This window comes from Hirundo rustica, chromosome 5 (genome assembly GCF_015227805.2).
Source record: "Hirundo rustica isolate bHirRus1 chromosome 5, bHirRus1.pri.v3, whole genome shotgun sequence".
Lineage (NCBI taxonomy): Eukaryota > Metazoa > Chordata > Aves > Passeriformes > Hirundinidae > Hirundo > Hirundo rustica.
This window is the reverse complement of record NC_053454.1, coordinates 28758580-28775640: the sequence shown is the minus strand read 5'-3', so window position 1 is coordinate 28775640 and position 17061 is coordinate 28758580. Positions and strand designations below refer to the sequence as shown.

The 17061-nt window shown below is 42.7% G+C and overlaps 1 protein-coding gene across 5 annotated transcripts in view; it reads left to right on the top strand.

Annotated features, from left to right (window-relative positions):
- Window positions 1–1090: 1090 nt before the first annotated feature.
- SGCZ (sarcoglycan zeta) overlaps window positions 1091–17061 on the top strand; it is a 421463-nt gene continuing 405492 nt past the window's right edge. For 4 of the 5 annotated variants that reach the window (XM_040065419.2, XM_040065418.2, XM_040065425.1 and 1 more), the window contains exon 1: window positions 1091–1856. In XM_040065419.2, the coding sequence (XP_039921353.1) occupies window positions 1818–1856 (39 nt within the window). In that variant the 5' untranslated portion in view covers window positions 1091–1817. The remainder of the gene's footprint in view (window positions 1857–17061) is intronic. The other variant, XM_058420742.1, reaches the window with a different exon arrangement.

Genomic DNA, 17061 nt, shown 5'->3' with positions numbered 1-17061 from the left:
TGGAAGTCATGTACAATCTGTGCAAAGAGGAGAAATATCATCTACCTGCATCTGCCTCGCAACTGTAGTTGTCCAGAAAATCAGGGCTATATCCAATCTTCAGAAACAGCTACCACCAGCCATCACCCAGGGCTTACACTTATACTAACCTCAGAGTGGTGGAAGCTGCAAATCTATATTGAACTGGAAACAAAGCTCACACTTTGAGCTCTTAGGTCTGTCTACTTAAGTCAAATTATCAGGAGTATTAATCCTATTTAAAGCAGAGTATAAAGCAAGGGATAGTACTAGAAAGTGATAATTCTGAATATGCCATTAATGGAGTTCATAAATAAGGTCCCCAGAAGACTTGATAAGAGGAAGCGAAAAATCACAAAAATCTTCGCCAAAACTGGAAGTGACAGATTTATGAAAAAGGACGGTGATAGAATCTTGGCGGGGAGGGATATGAATTTTTAAACCTAATTTTGGTTCTCTTTGGGGTGATCTGAGAACTAGAAGATGGTGAATCCTTTGGAAAAAAGGATCAGTAAAAGTAACACCCTGAGCGAGTCTCAGACTTAATCCACGTGCCATCAGAAAGGCTGCTCGATCACAGCTGCAGCCCATCAATGACACACTCAACAGCTGCACAAAACCGTGCGCTACAAGCCAAAGATTGAGAAGTTCCATGCCACCTTATTAATTTAGACGCACCTGCAGATATAAATATAGAATTATTTTTATACTGAATGATACATGAGTGTCATGCAAGGCAGTTACAAAACAGATACAAGGCAGTACTGGCTTTTAAACTGCCCACAGTGTCTGCTATTCCAATTCCCCGGGGAGCAGCGAGAGGAGCCTTTGGGATCGTGCGGCAGCGGCCGGGGGGAGGAGGAGGGAGGGCGGCGCTGAGAGCCGGGGCTGCTCGGGGAGGAAACGCTGCTGCTCCAGAGCTGGAGAAATCCCCTCGCGCGAGCCGAGAGGAGGGAAGTCAGTCACCTGGCGGAGAAGGACAGTAAAACAGGGACGGAGAGGGAAATCTCTGCCTCTCTCTCCCTTCTCTTCTGCAAGAGATCCACCTCCTGTTTTCCTCCCAACTCTTCCAGCATAACCTTCAAAGAAGACCATAACCTACAGACTTTTATTATATATATGTGTGTGTTTATATACATTACTATTATTATTACTGATAGACTGTCTTTAGCTGCAAAACAATTTTTGAGCCTGTGCAAGACTTGGGGGATTTTGTTATCTTGCCAGCGAAATTGTTCATCGCTAATGTCTTGCGCTCACAGGGTGCTAAATTAGCTACCAGACTACTCTGGTAGCGTGACGGAGAAAGGCTTTTATCATAGACTGTTCTCTTCAGTTTGAACATATTTGCTTGAAATTTGCTGCATGATGCTGTACAGAGAAGAAGGATTTTTTCTCGGGATACAGAGATTCACCGGTTTCTGAGCTTATTGCAGAAGAAAAAAAAAAATCTTTAAACTGAGTGGGTTTTTTTTTTTTTTTTTCCTGTCTCCTTTCATTGCCAGAGGACGCGAATCTCTTTCACCAGGGAAGGATCACCTGTCGCTTTAATCCTTAAGGGAGTTATTTTTTAAAAAAAGTGAAATATTTTATTTATTTATTTATTCATTTTAACCGGTGGAGGCGTGATCGCGGAGAATGAGACTGAGGGGAGCTGCCGGGGTTTGGAGGACAAGGCTGAGTTTAGGCTGGAAACTGAGAGACTAGATTTTCCCCCTCCTCCCTTCCCCCCCTTTGTTCTTCTTTATTTTTTGGCACAACTTCCGTAGTTTCCAGTGCGCTCCGTTCAGTTTCGCTCTATGGACAGATCAGCAAACCTGGACACGGAGGAGCTCAAGGTAGGCGACTCGCCGGGTGCCGTGGCTGTGGCTGGATCCCCTCCTGCCCTGCCGGCCGCGGGGGCGGGGGCCGCGCGGGGCGCTGCGCGGGGTTCCCGCAGCCCGGGCGGGGGGCGCGGAGCCGAGCTCAGCCGCCCCGCGGCGGGGGAAGCGCGGGAGGGCGGCTTCCCTTCTGCCTGCGCGGCAACAGCATCGTCATGATAGTATTAATAATAATAGTGCTGGTGATGATGGGAGTGCTGATGGTACTGCCCGTGTGCTCTCGGCTGTGCATGAGCGCTGGGGGCAGAGCCGGCGACAGCTGGGAGGAAGCGGCAACCGACTCGCGGCTCTCCCGGCAGAAGTTGGCTCTGAAGCTATTCTGGCCTGGGCATCTCCTCTTCTTCTTCTTCCTCCTCCCTCTGCGCCGGGAGAGACGGGGAAACCCTTCTCCACCCCTCCATCCTCCCTCACAGCTCGCCCCCAGCGCGGCGTCCGGTTCCCGCAGCCGAGCGAAGCTGAGGCAGCGGCGGTGGGATGCCGGGCCGCAGCCCGGGGGCCGCTGGTACAATCAAACTTTGCATTAGGACTGTGCGAGCTGGGAAGATTCTGCTCCCCCCCCGCCCCCCGGCCCAGCTCCGGCTCCCTCCACGCTGAAGGAGCATGTCTGAGAGCGTTGAGCATGCTCCTTTGCGAAGATAGAGCCTTCCTACACCTGCTGCCAACTCCCCCCCGCCGGTCCTGAGCGGAATTTGGCTCAATCATCATCATCATCATCTCATCATCATCATCCTAATGATAATAACATAAATCTCTCTATCAATCCATACGCGGCAAAAGAGGGTGGCTGGCTCAGGAAGGTAGCAGAGGGAGAGCGGGCGCATGGGGCGAGCTCAGCGGGGCCGCTGGGCCGGAGTGCAGCGACGGCCGGGCCGGAGGGGCGGGACGCGCACACACCGCGCCGCCCTGGCGGCGGAGGTAGCGCCGGAGAAGCGATGAGAGAGGCTGGGGAAAATTGCCTTCCTCGGCCGCCTCAGGCACGGCCATCCGCGGGACACCCTCTCAGGACGCCGGCTGCCCCGCCGACAAGAAGGGCTTGCCTCTGGAAAGGTTAAACTGGCGAGCGCTGAAGCGCTGCTGAGGGCTCCTTTCCTTTTCCTATAAACCAGATCTGAAAGTACTGAATAAATATATGGACTCCCTAGTCTTGCTCGGAACTCCTACTGATCTCCCCAGGAAGAAGCACCCCAGGACTGTAGCGCTGTTTAAGTATTTGAGGTGACGGAAGCGCAGGAGAGGAAAGACGATAGATAAAACAATTTGCTTGAGAGGGGCTGATCCTCACAGCGCTTCCAGGGCTTCACCGCCGCAAACGCTGCTTGCCCGGGCTGCCGGGGAATCCTCTCCCTCCTGCCTCAGCCTGCGCAGGATTCACGGGAGACAGCTGGTGCGGGAAAGGCAAGAGACGAGTTTTCCGATTAAGGGGGGTGGGGGGTGTGTGTGTGTGTGGGGGGATGGTGTTGGAAGTTTTACTGTACCGGATTGTTTTTAAAGGTCTTTAAAGAAAATATGTTTATGCTACAAGAGGGCAGCACTTCGCATGAATAGTCCGTAGAGCCTGAGGCACGTCCCGCTGCGAGCAGGGCATCCAGCCTAGGCTGGAGAGCAGGGGGTTTCTAGTTATCCCGTAGTTATCTGCACTGCAATCAGGACTCTCGTTGCAGCGTGTACAGGCTGAGCGACCTTGAGCAAAGCAGCAGCTGAGAAGTAAGCATCGGCACTTTCATCGTCTCCTCCCTACCTTTTCCGCTCATAAGGATGAGAAGAGCTTCCAAAGGAGCAATTTCTTTAGATGCTGTTAGGGTCTGGGCAGCTCTCTGGGACCAGCCGCTTTGGCACGTTGCACTTCCCGGCTTTCCCGGGTGTTTTACTGATGTGTGGCCGCTGGCAGAGGTCCCGGGCGCCGGCAGCACGCCGCCGGAGCGCGAGCCGGCCCCTGCGGCCAGCAGAGGGTGGTGCGGGCCCCGCCGCCGGCCCCGCCGCCAGCCCTGACAGCCCCGCCGGCCGGGAGCAGCCCCGCCAAGCCCCGCCAGCCCCGCCGGCCGGGAGCAGCCCCGCCAAGCCCCGCCAGCCCTGACAGCCGGGAGCAGCCCCGCCAAGCCCCGCCAGCCCCGCCGGCCGGGAGCAGCCCCGCCAAGCCCCGCCAGCCCTGACAGCCCCGCCGGCCGGGAACAGCCCCGCCAAGCCCCGCCAGCCCTGACAGCCCCGCCGGCCGGGAGCAGCCCCGCCAAGCCCCGCCAGCCCTGACAGCCCCGCCGGCCGGGAACAGCCCCGCCAAGCCCCGCCAGCCCTGACAGCCCCGCCGGCCGGGAACAGCCCCGCCAAGCCCCGCCAGCCCTGACAGCCCCGCCGGCCGGGAGCAGCCCCGCCAAGCCCCGCCAGCCCCGCCGGCCGGGAGAAGCTCCGGCAGCAGTGCCGGGCGTGCCGAGCCCCCGGCGAAGCAGCTCCTCCACACCTCCCTCCAGCGATCTGGGGTTTCCTCTCAGTGCAAGCCGTCCAGCCGCTCCCCCCACAACAGGAATTCACGGTGAGGGCAAAGCTTTTGGGGGGGGGGGGGTCTAGGAAGCTCCCAGCTGGTGACCTTGCTGTAATTAGGCACAGTAAATAGCATCGCCCATTTGAGCATATTGCTCAAAGCCGTGAAAGCTTTCATCAGTTTCTGGGTAGTTTCAGGAGGGGTGAAGTGCTCCACTCCTTTTCCCCTGGGCCGACACAGCTCCTTGCCAGGCCAAAGAGACATTCAGGGCACACAGATATCAGGCGACCAAAGGTCCTGAGATGTCTGGGTGAGCAGACTCTCACACCACACTGATGGAGAGCTCACGGCAAGAATGTCAAATATGGTAGCAGCTTGTCGCAGGCAGAGCTTGCCAAGAATTTTCGAAAAAGGCTGGACACTCTTGATACTGGGTTTTTCTTCTGCTATGATAATATATGCCAGTAAACATAAAACCAAAATAGTGACAACCTCCCTACTAATAAAAATCAAATGTGTAATCCCTAAAGAAAATAATAATAATGACACTGAAAACTTATACTATGTTATCTATAAAGCTTCCATACACCTCAAATCAGGCATTAAACACAAATTCAACATCTCTGTTAGTTATTGCGCTGATTGTAATGAATTCTGTGTTGATAATGGACATTTTGAAAGGTGATTTTGTGAAAAGCTCAACAAGTATCATGTGTGCAACATCTGCTAATGAAGGTAGGTGTGCGTCCCCTTACTAGTCCATGCATGAAACCCTGAAGAAAGTAATCAGTATGGAAAACAGAGGCTGTTTTTCCAGAGGTTTTGAACTGTTCTGGTTTTCCTTTGATCTGTCTCATCTCTCTCAGATGCATACAAGAACTTTTCTCTGACTTTTTAACTCACAAGCTGGTGAGGTTTTTGTTTTAAAGGAGTAGTACACAAACTAAATAATTCTGTCATAGTTGAACTGTATTCTTGGGTTTAATGTTGTGAGGGGCTTTCTGTTACCTAATGTATATGCAAGTCTATAGCTACATTTTGAACCTACATTAAACTGTGTGGTTATATGAGTATTACGCATTTTATAGGACTCTGTAGTTTGTATATGTACATAAAAGATGATAAATTAACTTACTTTGCATTTAGTGTATTTAAAAACTATGTTGTGGCATGTTATTTCTTGAAATTGTCTGAATGTCATTTGCAAAGAGTTAGTAGCCATTTGTGTTTGCTGGACTCTGTTGACTTGTGATTTGCATTGACATTGGATAGATTATTACAGATTTTGTCCTTCACATTTGCTCATTCATTTGACATATAATTCCTCTAATATGTATCATGACTGTTTCTTTTATGTTTGTTTAGCAACCACAATTTTTTGTCCAGTCTTAGAGCGAGATAATATTCCTTGTAGTGTGTAAACCACTGATACTTCTCTGGAAGAAAGTTGGTTTGTAACTGAATGTATGATAACAGTGAGATTATTAATATGATGGATTAAAAAACATTGTGGAATACATTTATTACTTGAAGGCACTGGTTCAGTGAGAATTCTTCATTACAATCCCAAGATGTTTGATTAATCATGTGCTTAAGTGTCTTGAAATTGCCACTTCTAATATGCAAAAGAATTAAACACTTTATTTCTGAATCATGTTGTAAATATTAGCCGATGTTTTTATTATGCTCATGAGAGAATATTTATAGTCTGTTTCCAGTTTTACATTTCCTGGTGATATAAAACTACTGACATAACATTGCATGAAACTGATCACGAAGAGGTTTTTGCGACAATAGTCTTCCAATACGATTTATGTAATTTGTAAAAGAAATTCAAACAAGGAAACCACAAAAATTGAAACAAAGAATACTTTTGTGGTCTTAAACATGTAAATCACTTTGATATTTAAGTTAACAAGAGAACTAATACTCTGAGGATTTCTGTATTTTTTTATTTATTTATGTTTTAAAAGAAGGAGTCAGAGAAGTTAATGTGCTTGGTGTGGTGTGGTGTGGGAGGACTTTTGATGAGTTTAGGTAGGTGGTTTTATTTCTATTTAAAGTCAGTCCTTCTGTAATGGGAAGTGTAGTACTCTATAATACTCAACAGCCTCTTATGAAAGTCTGTTTCATTTATTAAAGTCTTCTGCTTGGGACATGGGCATCTTAGTGTGGATATTAAGTGATTTGTCTTTTCAATGCAAAACCTCTCTCCTATCCTTCTTTAGTACATCCCTCCAAGAAACCTTCATGGTTTACTGGGGTCCCTTTAGCAGGGCTCAATAAAGACAATTAACCTTTGCATTCACAGTCAAAGCATTCATCCTTTAAACCATTCTTCATGGAAGGTCAAGCTAAAATGGTTGGTTTTAAAGTAATATACATGCAAATTTCTTTTCTCTGTGTTCCTATTGTGGGACTTCCTCTCCATCTCTCAAAATGTATGAAGACTAGACATAGTTCAGGAAGCTGGAGGGAATTCTATGCATATGATATAGTTGTTCAGCAAACATAGAAAAAAGGTCAAGACGATGGCAATGCTCTCAGTATACACTTTAGAAATCATTCCTGTACTATCACTGCAGAGAATCTGTGTAACCTGTGGCTGAGCTTTCTGACATTGTGCGTTACAACTTTGCTAACCTCACCACTCTTTAAATGGAAAACACATCAAAATCTGAAAGCTTGGTTTAAGGGAAAAAAGAACACTTTGTCTTCCTGTTCTTCATGGTTTCGGGAAAAATACCGTGTTTTCCTCTGCCGCTGTATTTTGCATTTTGTATTTTTTAAAAAATTTTTTTAAAAAAATAGATGAAAGAGATTTACATGAAAGTTAGCAACACATTTCTTACTGAAATGGGAGAGGTTAGTGTGTGATGCTACTGTAAGCTGGGTTGCTTCTATAGGTCTGAATGTAAGATTTGAAGACAACGTATTCATGCTAGAGCCTTTCAAAGATAAATCTGTAATGTGAAGACACATTTGTGAGTTCCAGCTATGATTTTGTACTATGTTCCTTAATGTTTTGGAGGTTACTACTGTTTTGCCATCTTCCTGATAAGGCCAGGAGTAAGATTGTTTTGCATAAAATGTTATGGCAAAAATGTCACAAGAGACATTTCCTGTGAAATCATTTCACCTTGAGGTATTTTATATAAATTTTGTAAATGCATATCTAATGTAGTTGTTTCTATGTCCTCTAAAGATACAGCATTCCAAAGGACAAAGATAAGAATTCAAATAATAATAATAAAAAGACACTCTGGGTTACGAATAGACACTTTTCCTACTTTGACATGGAAGTTCCCGGTAGAGAAAGAACTGTCATTTTCTTCTCTCCTTCAAAAGAAACCTGGAGAACATGGCTTAGAAGTTGTACTGTTTCCTTTATTTTGAAACACTTTGTACATTTAAAGAGCTTACAGAAATGTTCTTAACACCCTGTTGTACTTTTGACTGCAGCCATGTATAATGCATTGTAAAGCCAGAATTACTTAGTCCAAGAAGGAAGACACATTTATCTGCTAAGCCATCTGATCCTTTGCTAATTCTTAGATATTATAGGTTAACTCTTTGATCCACAACAAAACCCTTCTTTGTGAAGAAATGTGTTGTGAGGTTGCTATCCCTGGGCACTGGGTTTTTGTTCCTTGTCACAGGAAGGAATGATGGTTGGCTAAGCCACAGCAGTAAGAGACACAAAATGTGAGGCTTTATTCTCAGCAGTATTACTGCAGCTAATCACACAAGGCCAGATTTACAGAGTAAATCAAAGCAAGCTTCTGTTGTTCAGCAACTTTAATAAAAAAAAGTGTTCTTTCTGTACCTACCTTTTTATACCTCTAGCTAATACATTGAGGAGGTTTGTGTGATATAAACTCGGTGTATTTGCAGTTGAAAAGTAATAAATGGGAACACAGTATCTTTTTCTGCAGTTTAAAATTAGCAGTACTTTGTTGAATCACTGCAGTTACATCAGCAGAAGCACATCAGTGATATGCCTAAAAGTTGGTGTCATAAGAAGTAGAAAGCCTCAGCCATAAAAATCTGGCCTTCAGCCATATATCTCTGTTTTAGCAGTTCTCTTCAGTTCATGTGGGCAGCATGGTCTGGAATTCATAGGTTGTACCTTCCTGCTCCTACAACTGTTGAACAATTTATGTTAGCAAACAGAGGCTGCCACTACTGAAAAATCACATCCCTTCCAGTTTGTATTAGGTAATAGTGTACATTTAATGGTAGCATATAAAGTGAAAATTGAATTAATTTTAACCTGTTCTTTCAAAATGCAGTTTTCTTTATACAATTATCAGGGTGGACAGAGTACAGATTGTTGGATCAGATCCACAAAGGCATCTTTGTTATTTTCACTCTTGAAGATGGGGGTTGATGATGCTTCAGCTTCTCAGTTATGTAGGTCATCTTCTACACAAAATTGGTTATTAGTTATTTTGAGTGGGATTCAAGAAAGGGGGAAAACTTCCTCACTTCCTGTTGAACACAAGCAGTGCAATTGTCCAAGTATACTGGGACCTGTAGTTGAGAAAGTAATGCTGTAAGCCACTGAAATTACAGAAAGCATTCTTTCCAAATGAAATTAATTAGTAATATTAAATTTTATTACTTTTTGTTAAAGCTAGTCCACATGCACAAAGGACTCGGTAAAGCTCTGCCCTTTAACTGATTGAAGACAAGTAAATGAACTGTGTTAGAGGAAGGTTTCATGTTTGCTCAACTTAGACTCTTCCATTTAACAAATTTCCAGCATATGTGAAACAAAACTGAAAGTAAAGAATCAATATAACCTTTGCTGCCTTTATAAGCTAGTAAGTTTCTGAGTATAGATCAACAGATGACAAAGATTGAAAGGCAGTCTAAAACTTCACGAGCTACCTATAACAAAGGGAAAGAGAGCTAGTTGAATCAAACCTCAGAATCTGTGTTTTACGTCTCCTTCAATTTAAAGCTTTATATTGGAAACAGTGTTAAACCTGAACTCATAGTTCCTTCCTGTGACAAAGAACAAAAACCCAGTGCTCGCGGATAGCAACCTCACAACAGGCTTCTTCACAAAGAAAGGTGCTTAGCTGCCACACATCCAGCCCGCCTGCTCTGTGCTGATGGGGTCAGGGCTGGGCAGCCCCCTCTCCACTGTTTTTCCTGATTGCACTTGAGGCTTGGGCAAAAAACATCGTTTGGCTGTAGGCAGCTTTGCAAGTAGTCAAGCAGTTACTAGGTTCACTATGAGAGTTCCAAGTTCTGTTTTCCAGGAACATTCACTATTTCCCTTAGGAACTGCTACAGGGAAGGTGCCTACAGTGCAAGAGAGACTGTCCTGTAAAGGAATTCACAAAGACCCCACTTTAGTCAAAAGACATGAAGCATTTCAGTTTTCCCTGATCATGCTGCTTAGGCAGATCACACTGATAACACATTTGCTTGCATATGCTTGCCATTTGGACTAAGAGAAGTATTTTATGATTTATCCTGCTTCAGGGCTGTTGATATCCAACCCCCAGCTATACTGAATTCTCCTGGGGACCCCCAATGAGGGTGCTCAAAGGTGATTTATTTGCAAACCTGGGTTTAGGACACAAGAGTGATCCCGATGGCTTTCACTGGGTAAATGGCCAAATGAGGTAAATTGCCTTTTTTTTTTTCACTACTAGCTTAAACTATATATATCTTAAATAATAAAAGGAGACTGTAACTCAGCTTGGAGGGGTGGTTTCTATGTTGAAGAGAAGATAGAGCCAGTTTTCTGTATTCAGTGTGATTGCATGGTTATGACAGTCTGGTAGAAATTTTAAGGATGTGAATTGCATTCCGTACAGAAAATTCTGATACATAAGAATTCAGCCTGTGCTTTTTTTCCACCTTTTTTTTTTTTTTTTTGTAATTTGTCTTAGCTAATTTAGGAGTCACCCTGCTGAGCAGGCTGGCTGTTGTAAATCCCATTCACCGTGTAATATATGTGTGTGGAAGGAGGTTGAATAATCTATGCCTCAAACAGTAAATGGAAGAGGGAATTTCAGAATGCATTACAAAAAGAATCAATGTTTTTCCAAGAAGGTTACTTAGCCTTAAAGCTGCAACTCATGGCATAATTTATTACTATAAGTAGTTTGAAAATTAGCTCTGAGTAAGTACAAACTTAGAGAAACTATAAAAATCCATTTGTCCAAAGTGACACAAAATCCTCTCTGAGGTTTAGAACAGTTCAGGGGAAAAAAAAAAAACAACAAAACCCAGGGGGAAAAAAAAAACAACAACAAAACCCAGGGGGGAAAAAAAAAAACCCCACAACAAAAACCAACCAAACAAACAAAAACCCACCACACACACACACACACACACACACACACACACACAAAACAAAGAAAAAAAAAAAAAAAACAAAAAAAAAAACCCCAAAGCCCCCAACAAAATAAAACACAAATAACCCCACAAAAACCTAAACAAACAAACAAAAAAACCCCACAAAAATTTGGATCAAGATACATAGGTTCTGACAGATACCCTCATACAGGCTTGTGTATAATTATGCATTTTGATACAGCTTGGTAATAATTGTCTTCCCTTTTATTTCTTCTGAAATGTTAGGATTTAGTCCTAGCACAAGACTACCTAGCTGTGTCAAGCTTTATAGGTTGTTGCAGAAACAGCTGGCAACAAGCTGGTATTGACTGTCACTTCCTGTAGGACTCGAGCTGACATTGACTGTTTCAGATACGCATCAGTTTAGAAATATTCTATGTTCCATTCCCTATGATTCCTGCAGTAGAGCAGACATGAGATGAGTGCAAAAACTGTCCATCGGATAGACTCATGTTCCCACTTAATCTTCATGCAGAGAAAATTATTCTTCTATTTCATCAATGTTTTATTAGATTTTCCTGAAAAAGCTGTCAGAAGAATATAATTCTTCAGAGATTAACAAGTTATTTAGCGCATGCTGTTTCCCCAATACTGGCACTGACATTGTAATTTCTGTAAGTATATCTTGTTTTCAGGAGAGTGAGTTAGTATTTTTAGAATTGATCTCATACCTTTGTTTCTCCCCCAACTAACTTGTGAGTATGTGACTGGAAAATGATCTGTTTGTTCAGAAGAGACCTCTCTCTAGTTAGGCTCCCTGTTTAGTTCAGTATGATCTTAGATGAGGTAAATAACATTCATTGTTCATGCAAATATGTCATCTACTTAGTCTAGCAAGACCACTTGCACTATTGCTGATAAAATTATGAGATTGTGAGTAGTCTCTGTGTCCCATGATAGAATTTTCATCATACTACTGACAGGCATAAAACAGGAGGCACCCTTTGCTGAGGTCCTGTCTATGCTATTGAACGAGGACTTTTTCAAGCCTTGATCAATCAATGAATGTACCTAGTAGGCAGAAAATTGCAGCATGATGAGCAGAGCAAAGAGGGAGCACTAGGGAAGCTGTGCAGAAGCCTATCACCTTGATATGTCAAGAATTATAGATTATATTGAGTAAAATTTATTTTGGTTTTGGGTGTACACTGCTGCATCAGACTACAATGCTATTATTTTGTAATAGACATGCAGAGCTTGCCAGTGCAGTCTTAGAATAACCAAGTGGAATGTAAAGATTTGAAGCTGGAAGGGAAGGCTGAGGGGTGCAATAACAAATGACAGTGATGGTGTGCTGAGGTGGTGACAAACTGAATCAAAAGGGGTGTAATAGCTCTCTACACTGTAGCTGATGCCTCATGGGCATATCTTAACTATTCACTTATTATTACTATATTTTGCAATATTTAAGACAAAGCAGAACCCTGTGTTTTGTGCTAATATTACTGTTTCATAAGTAATATGTCTGTGGCATATGTAACATTTAAAGCATGTGGAAAAAAAGTGAGTGACATTCATTTGTTGAGGTGCTAGAAAGGTCAAATGGCTTACTCAGGTGCACAGGAGGTGATTGGGCCAGAAAATCTCAGAACTTACAAAAGCAGATGAAATTACTGTCCGAGTGGAATGTTAACACTGAATTGGTATGCAATGTGTTTTATGGTTTACTTACAGTTGACAAGGCATCTTTGTTCATGGACTCATTTACATTTTAAATTATGGATTTCTTTAATAATTGATAACAAGGCCAAAATATCCTATAGCATTGATATGCGTTTCATGCATCTTGTGACTTCTCCCAGATAAAGCTGGTAGCATGAAGAAGGAAACAGGAGAGATGCAAATCTACTGGAAGAAGCCAATAGCACCAAGTGAGCCAAATGAAGGTGCCTTCCCCTGTCTTACTGCAGTCGTACACAATTCTGCGCTCTTCTCTCACCCTTGCTTGACCTGCCACCCAGTTGCACAGATTGATGGTGCAATTTTTCTTGCAGTAATAAAGAGACATAAGTTCTAGTTTTATGGGACCCAAACATTTTCAAATGAAACCCCAAATAAAATACTGCTGACTCAGCAGTGCTGCAGAGGTAATAAGTTCTGTTGGGGGGCTTGGCAGTGGCGGCTAGTAGCTGGAGCATCTTATGTTGGATCATTCCTCACAAAGCAGAATGGTTGCAGCAGTGTTAAGTGCCCATTCTGCATATGATATTTTCCAGACTTGTGTATGCTGAATTGCCACTATTGATATTATTCCAAAATGTGGCCCAGGAATCATGGCATGAGGACAGATGTTTGGATCAGAATACACAAAGTACCTGATTGCTCTAGATGGTTATGATGGTGGTTTTATTTCTTGCTTTTTTATATTATTTGCCTCAATTTTTTTCTTCCTATCTTATAAACTGAAGGGAAAAAAAAAAAAAAAAAAAAAAAAGTAGTGAAGGTTTCTCTATGAAAATACCATTTTCTACATCAGGAAGTTAAATACTTATTTCCAGTTCAAATAAACCCTACTTTCCCCTACCTTGCAATGATTTGGTGCTCACTCAGGTGTTTTTTTACCCCAGTAACATACAAATAACTGTTTTTCACAAAATGGTTATCTGAAAAAGATTTAAATGTAACCTTAGAGCATAAAACATGAAACAAGAAAACAGACTTAAACTTTTAAACCAATCAATTTTATTCTGAACACAGCAATTACTTCTGCTGTCAGCAGGAATAAAGTTTACTACTGTTGGAACTTGTAAAAAGTCAGATGTGTTCCTGTAAAATGCCTTGTCAATTGCAAGTAAACCAGACCACACATTTCAAGAACCAAACATCTCCTTACTTTAGTGTCTATAAGGTTTGTGTTCTAAACACCTGCTCAGAAGTAGTTACAACAATGTGAATTGAACAAAGAGTAGGAAATGCTATATTCCTAAATGACAGAGAAATCCTGCTTATTGACCTTCTGAACTGCCTCAACCAGAAAACACAAGATTCAGTTGTTTATCTCATGGGGAACCTAGGCATGCCTGTATCCATTGTTGAACTAAGTTTAATATGGATGTCTTTGTAATTATTACATCTGAATAAAACCAATCCTTATATTAATACAAGTTGTATCACAATTAAATCTTAATGACAGATACAATCTGAGCTTTTTATTGGAAAAAACCACAACATTCTGTGAACCTTTCAAGGGAAGAGAAGACAGGAGGAGGAATAATTATTTGTCTGTTTCTAGAGCCAATTAAAATAACTTATTTTTAAGAAATCTACCTTTAGAAAACATACATTTAAAAAGAAAGGTAAAATTGTAATGCATCCCTCATTCGACAATCTGTATTTGTATCAGTTTGATGGGTAGTTTGCTTCTATTGGCACCTTCTGGAAAAACAAAACAGATGAAAACCTCAAAGCTGTAAACTTTTACAGTCCATGGTTAAGGATGAAATGGTAGTGCTGTTTACTGGGATAAATCAGGTGTTACTAACAAAGTTTCAATATCAAAGGTCAATAATATCATCATCAGTAGCTCTTGAAAGAGACTTGGCTGCCTAAAGGCAACTTAATTTTAAACACTGAGACAAGTTAATCAGTACACACCTAAAAATATGCATTGAGGGATGCAGTTTGCATACATTAGAGACTAGTTTTTTCTTTCTAACCTGTGAGATCTTGAATTCTTTTGTTTGCTTATTCAGGGACATCAGCACAATGGCATTACTTTGTAGGGTATGGGTCTGCTTGGTGGTTACTGAGTAGAGAAAGAGAGTTTCCAGGGGAAGAACAGGACGAGAAGAAAATGCCTTCTACTCAAAACTCTGTGCTTCCTGTTCTAGTGTTAAAAAATCTTTCTCACAAGACTGTTTGTCTGGGGATAGGGAGTTGTTGATGGTCTGGAAATGTAAATGTCAGCTCAGCCAATGTCCATTGACTGCAGCCTGAGAGGTTAGAAGGTGGGCCTATTTCCCATTTTTACATTTTGCAGTATCAGAACTGATAGCCTGTAGCATTTTGAGTGGCTAAGGGCACAGTGGAAAGCAAAATACTGAGATGCCAGTAAAGCTATCTCAGTGCTTTTGGGAACACTAGCCTGCATCATGACTAAATGGATGTTTCTGATTCTGACCAAATGCCAACAATTTTGGCAAGCCTGTATCAAGGACAAATAAATCCATGGAATTTAACTTTTTATGTTTTTTATGAGCTCCAGGTGTATTTTTGTGTTTCATGGTGCAGGGAGGAAACCCATTTTCACTTGACTCTTTGTTACACCTTGTGCTTTGAATATGCTCTGTTTAGATTTATTATGTAAATATCCACACAGGCTGGTAGAAAAGGATCTGTTCATGATCACTGTACATTATAAAAAGTATTATATCCTAGACATCTATTTGGACTGTCAACCTCAAAAATAAAATAACTCTTGTCCTTTTAATTCACATGGAATAATACAATTTCTGGATGATAGTATGGTTACCCATTGACTCCTGGAAAGAAATACAGCAAACCTGATTTTAGATGTGGTTTAGAACACAATGAATACAGGGAAGTTATGCTTCTATGAAGGATATTGGTCTCTAAACTTTTCTGAACAGTTGTTTTGAAAGGCTGTCACTAGCTAGGCCAAATAATTAATACTTTAGCAAAATATCAGTGAAAAAGAAAGTTGGTGACAAAATACCATATCAAGGAATCATAGAACAGCTTGGATTTTAAAGGAACCTTTAAAAGTCATCGAATCCAACCCCTCTGTAAGAACAAGAACATCTTCAACTGAACTAGGTTGTTCTGGGTCCCATTGAAACTGACTTTGACTATTTCCAGGGATGGGCCAACTACCACCTCTCTGGACAATCTGTCCCAATGTTTCACCATCCTTTTTGCAAAAGACTTTTTCCTCATATCTAATCTGAATCCTTATCACTCATCCATCCTTCCTATAAGCCCCTTTTAAGTACTGAAAGATCACACTTAGTGTTCTCCCAGAGCCTTCTCCAGGCTGAACATACCCAACTGTCTCAGCCTGTCCTCATCAGAGAGGTGCTCCAGCCATTTGATCCTTTCCATGACCCGCTCCAATATGTCTGTGTCTTTTGTGTGCCAAAGAAGGCAGATCTGAATGCAGCCCTCCAGGCGGGGTGTCATCAGAGGGGAGTAAAGGTAAAAGTAACTGTTGGCCATGCTGCTTCTGATGCAGCCCAGGATACTGTTGGTACTCTGGGTTGGAACCAGACATGGCCAGCTCATAATCCATGAGATGCCTGTTCAGAGTCTTCCTCCAGTTCTTTCATTGATGGGATATGTGCACACACACCTATGTCTCTTCTTGAAGAAGCAGTATGGGATAGGCAGACTCATCTGAAGTGATCATCAGGTAGACAGACCATGCCTCAGCTGTGAAAGAGATTACAGTAAAGAGATGCACCCCTGAGTTAGGGACTGCCTTGCCTGCTTTCTGCCTTTAGTTCCTCCACCACTGAGGTGGTGTAGAAATTGCTTCTCTGCTGTAGACTCCAGGATGGTGTGGATGAATGTAGAAGAGAGATCTCTGAAGTTGGGTTTTAGAGGATGAGGTTTATTGTAAAGGATATGAGGCCTTGCTCTGAGCTGCCAGGCACAGCTTGTGGCAAGGCCTAGGGAAGTGGGGGAAGGGAGAGGTAGGGAGAGGAAATTCCCAGAGAGGAAAGTGCTCGGGGAAGGGTGCCAGGCAAAGAGAGCGTCCAGCCCCCTCGGGACCCCTTATCGGGGGGCTTCAAGGTGGGCTGGAACAGGACTTGGGCCAATGGGGTTACAGATACCTGATACGTCAGGGGAGGGTCACAGGTGTGGGATGAGACAGGACATTCCATTTGACCTCTGGGTCTGGCTGCAGGTGACCTTCAGCTGGTCACGTAACTGTTTTCCCAGACATCCAGTAGCTAGGACGTCTCAAACATCAAAATTTACTTTCAATTCTATCTCATTTACAGGTTTCACATTCTCAGAATCGAAGCAATCATATTTATAGGGCTTTCTGGCTTCATCCTCCCCAACAGTGATGGTACAGAAATTGATGTTAGAATTAATATATTGCATCACGTTTTTAAGAAATTTAAAATTTGCTTCTGGGAAATAATTTTGTTTCCTCTCTTTTCTAAAAAGTCAGGATCTGCTTGAGACTTTTGTTTATCTGCAAAATTAAAGGGAATAGCATGTTCTGTTTTCCAGATACATAAGCAGGAAAATACTCATCCTCAATAGCTGGTAGTTCATATGGATAAAGATGACAAAATGTAATTAGTATACTATAGAGTTTTGATTCTGGTTTGGGGGTTTGTG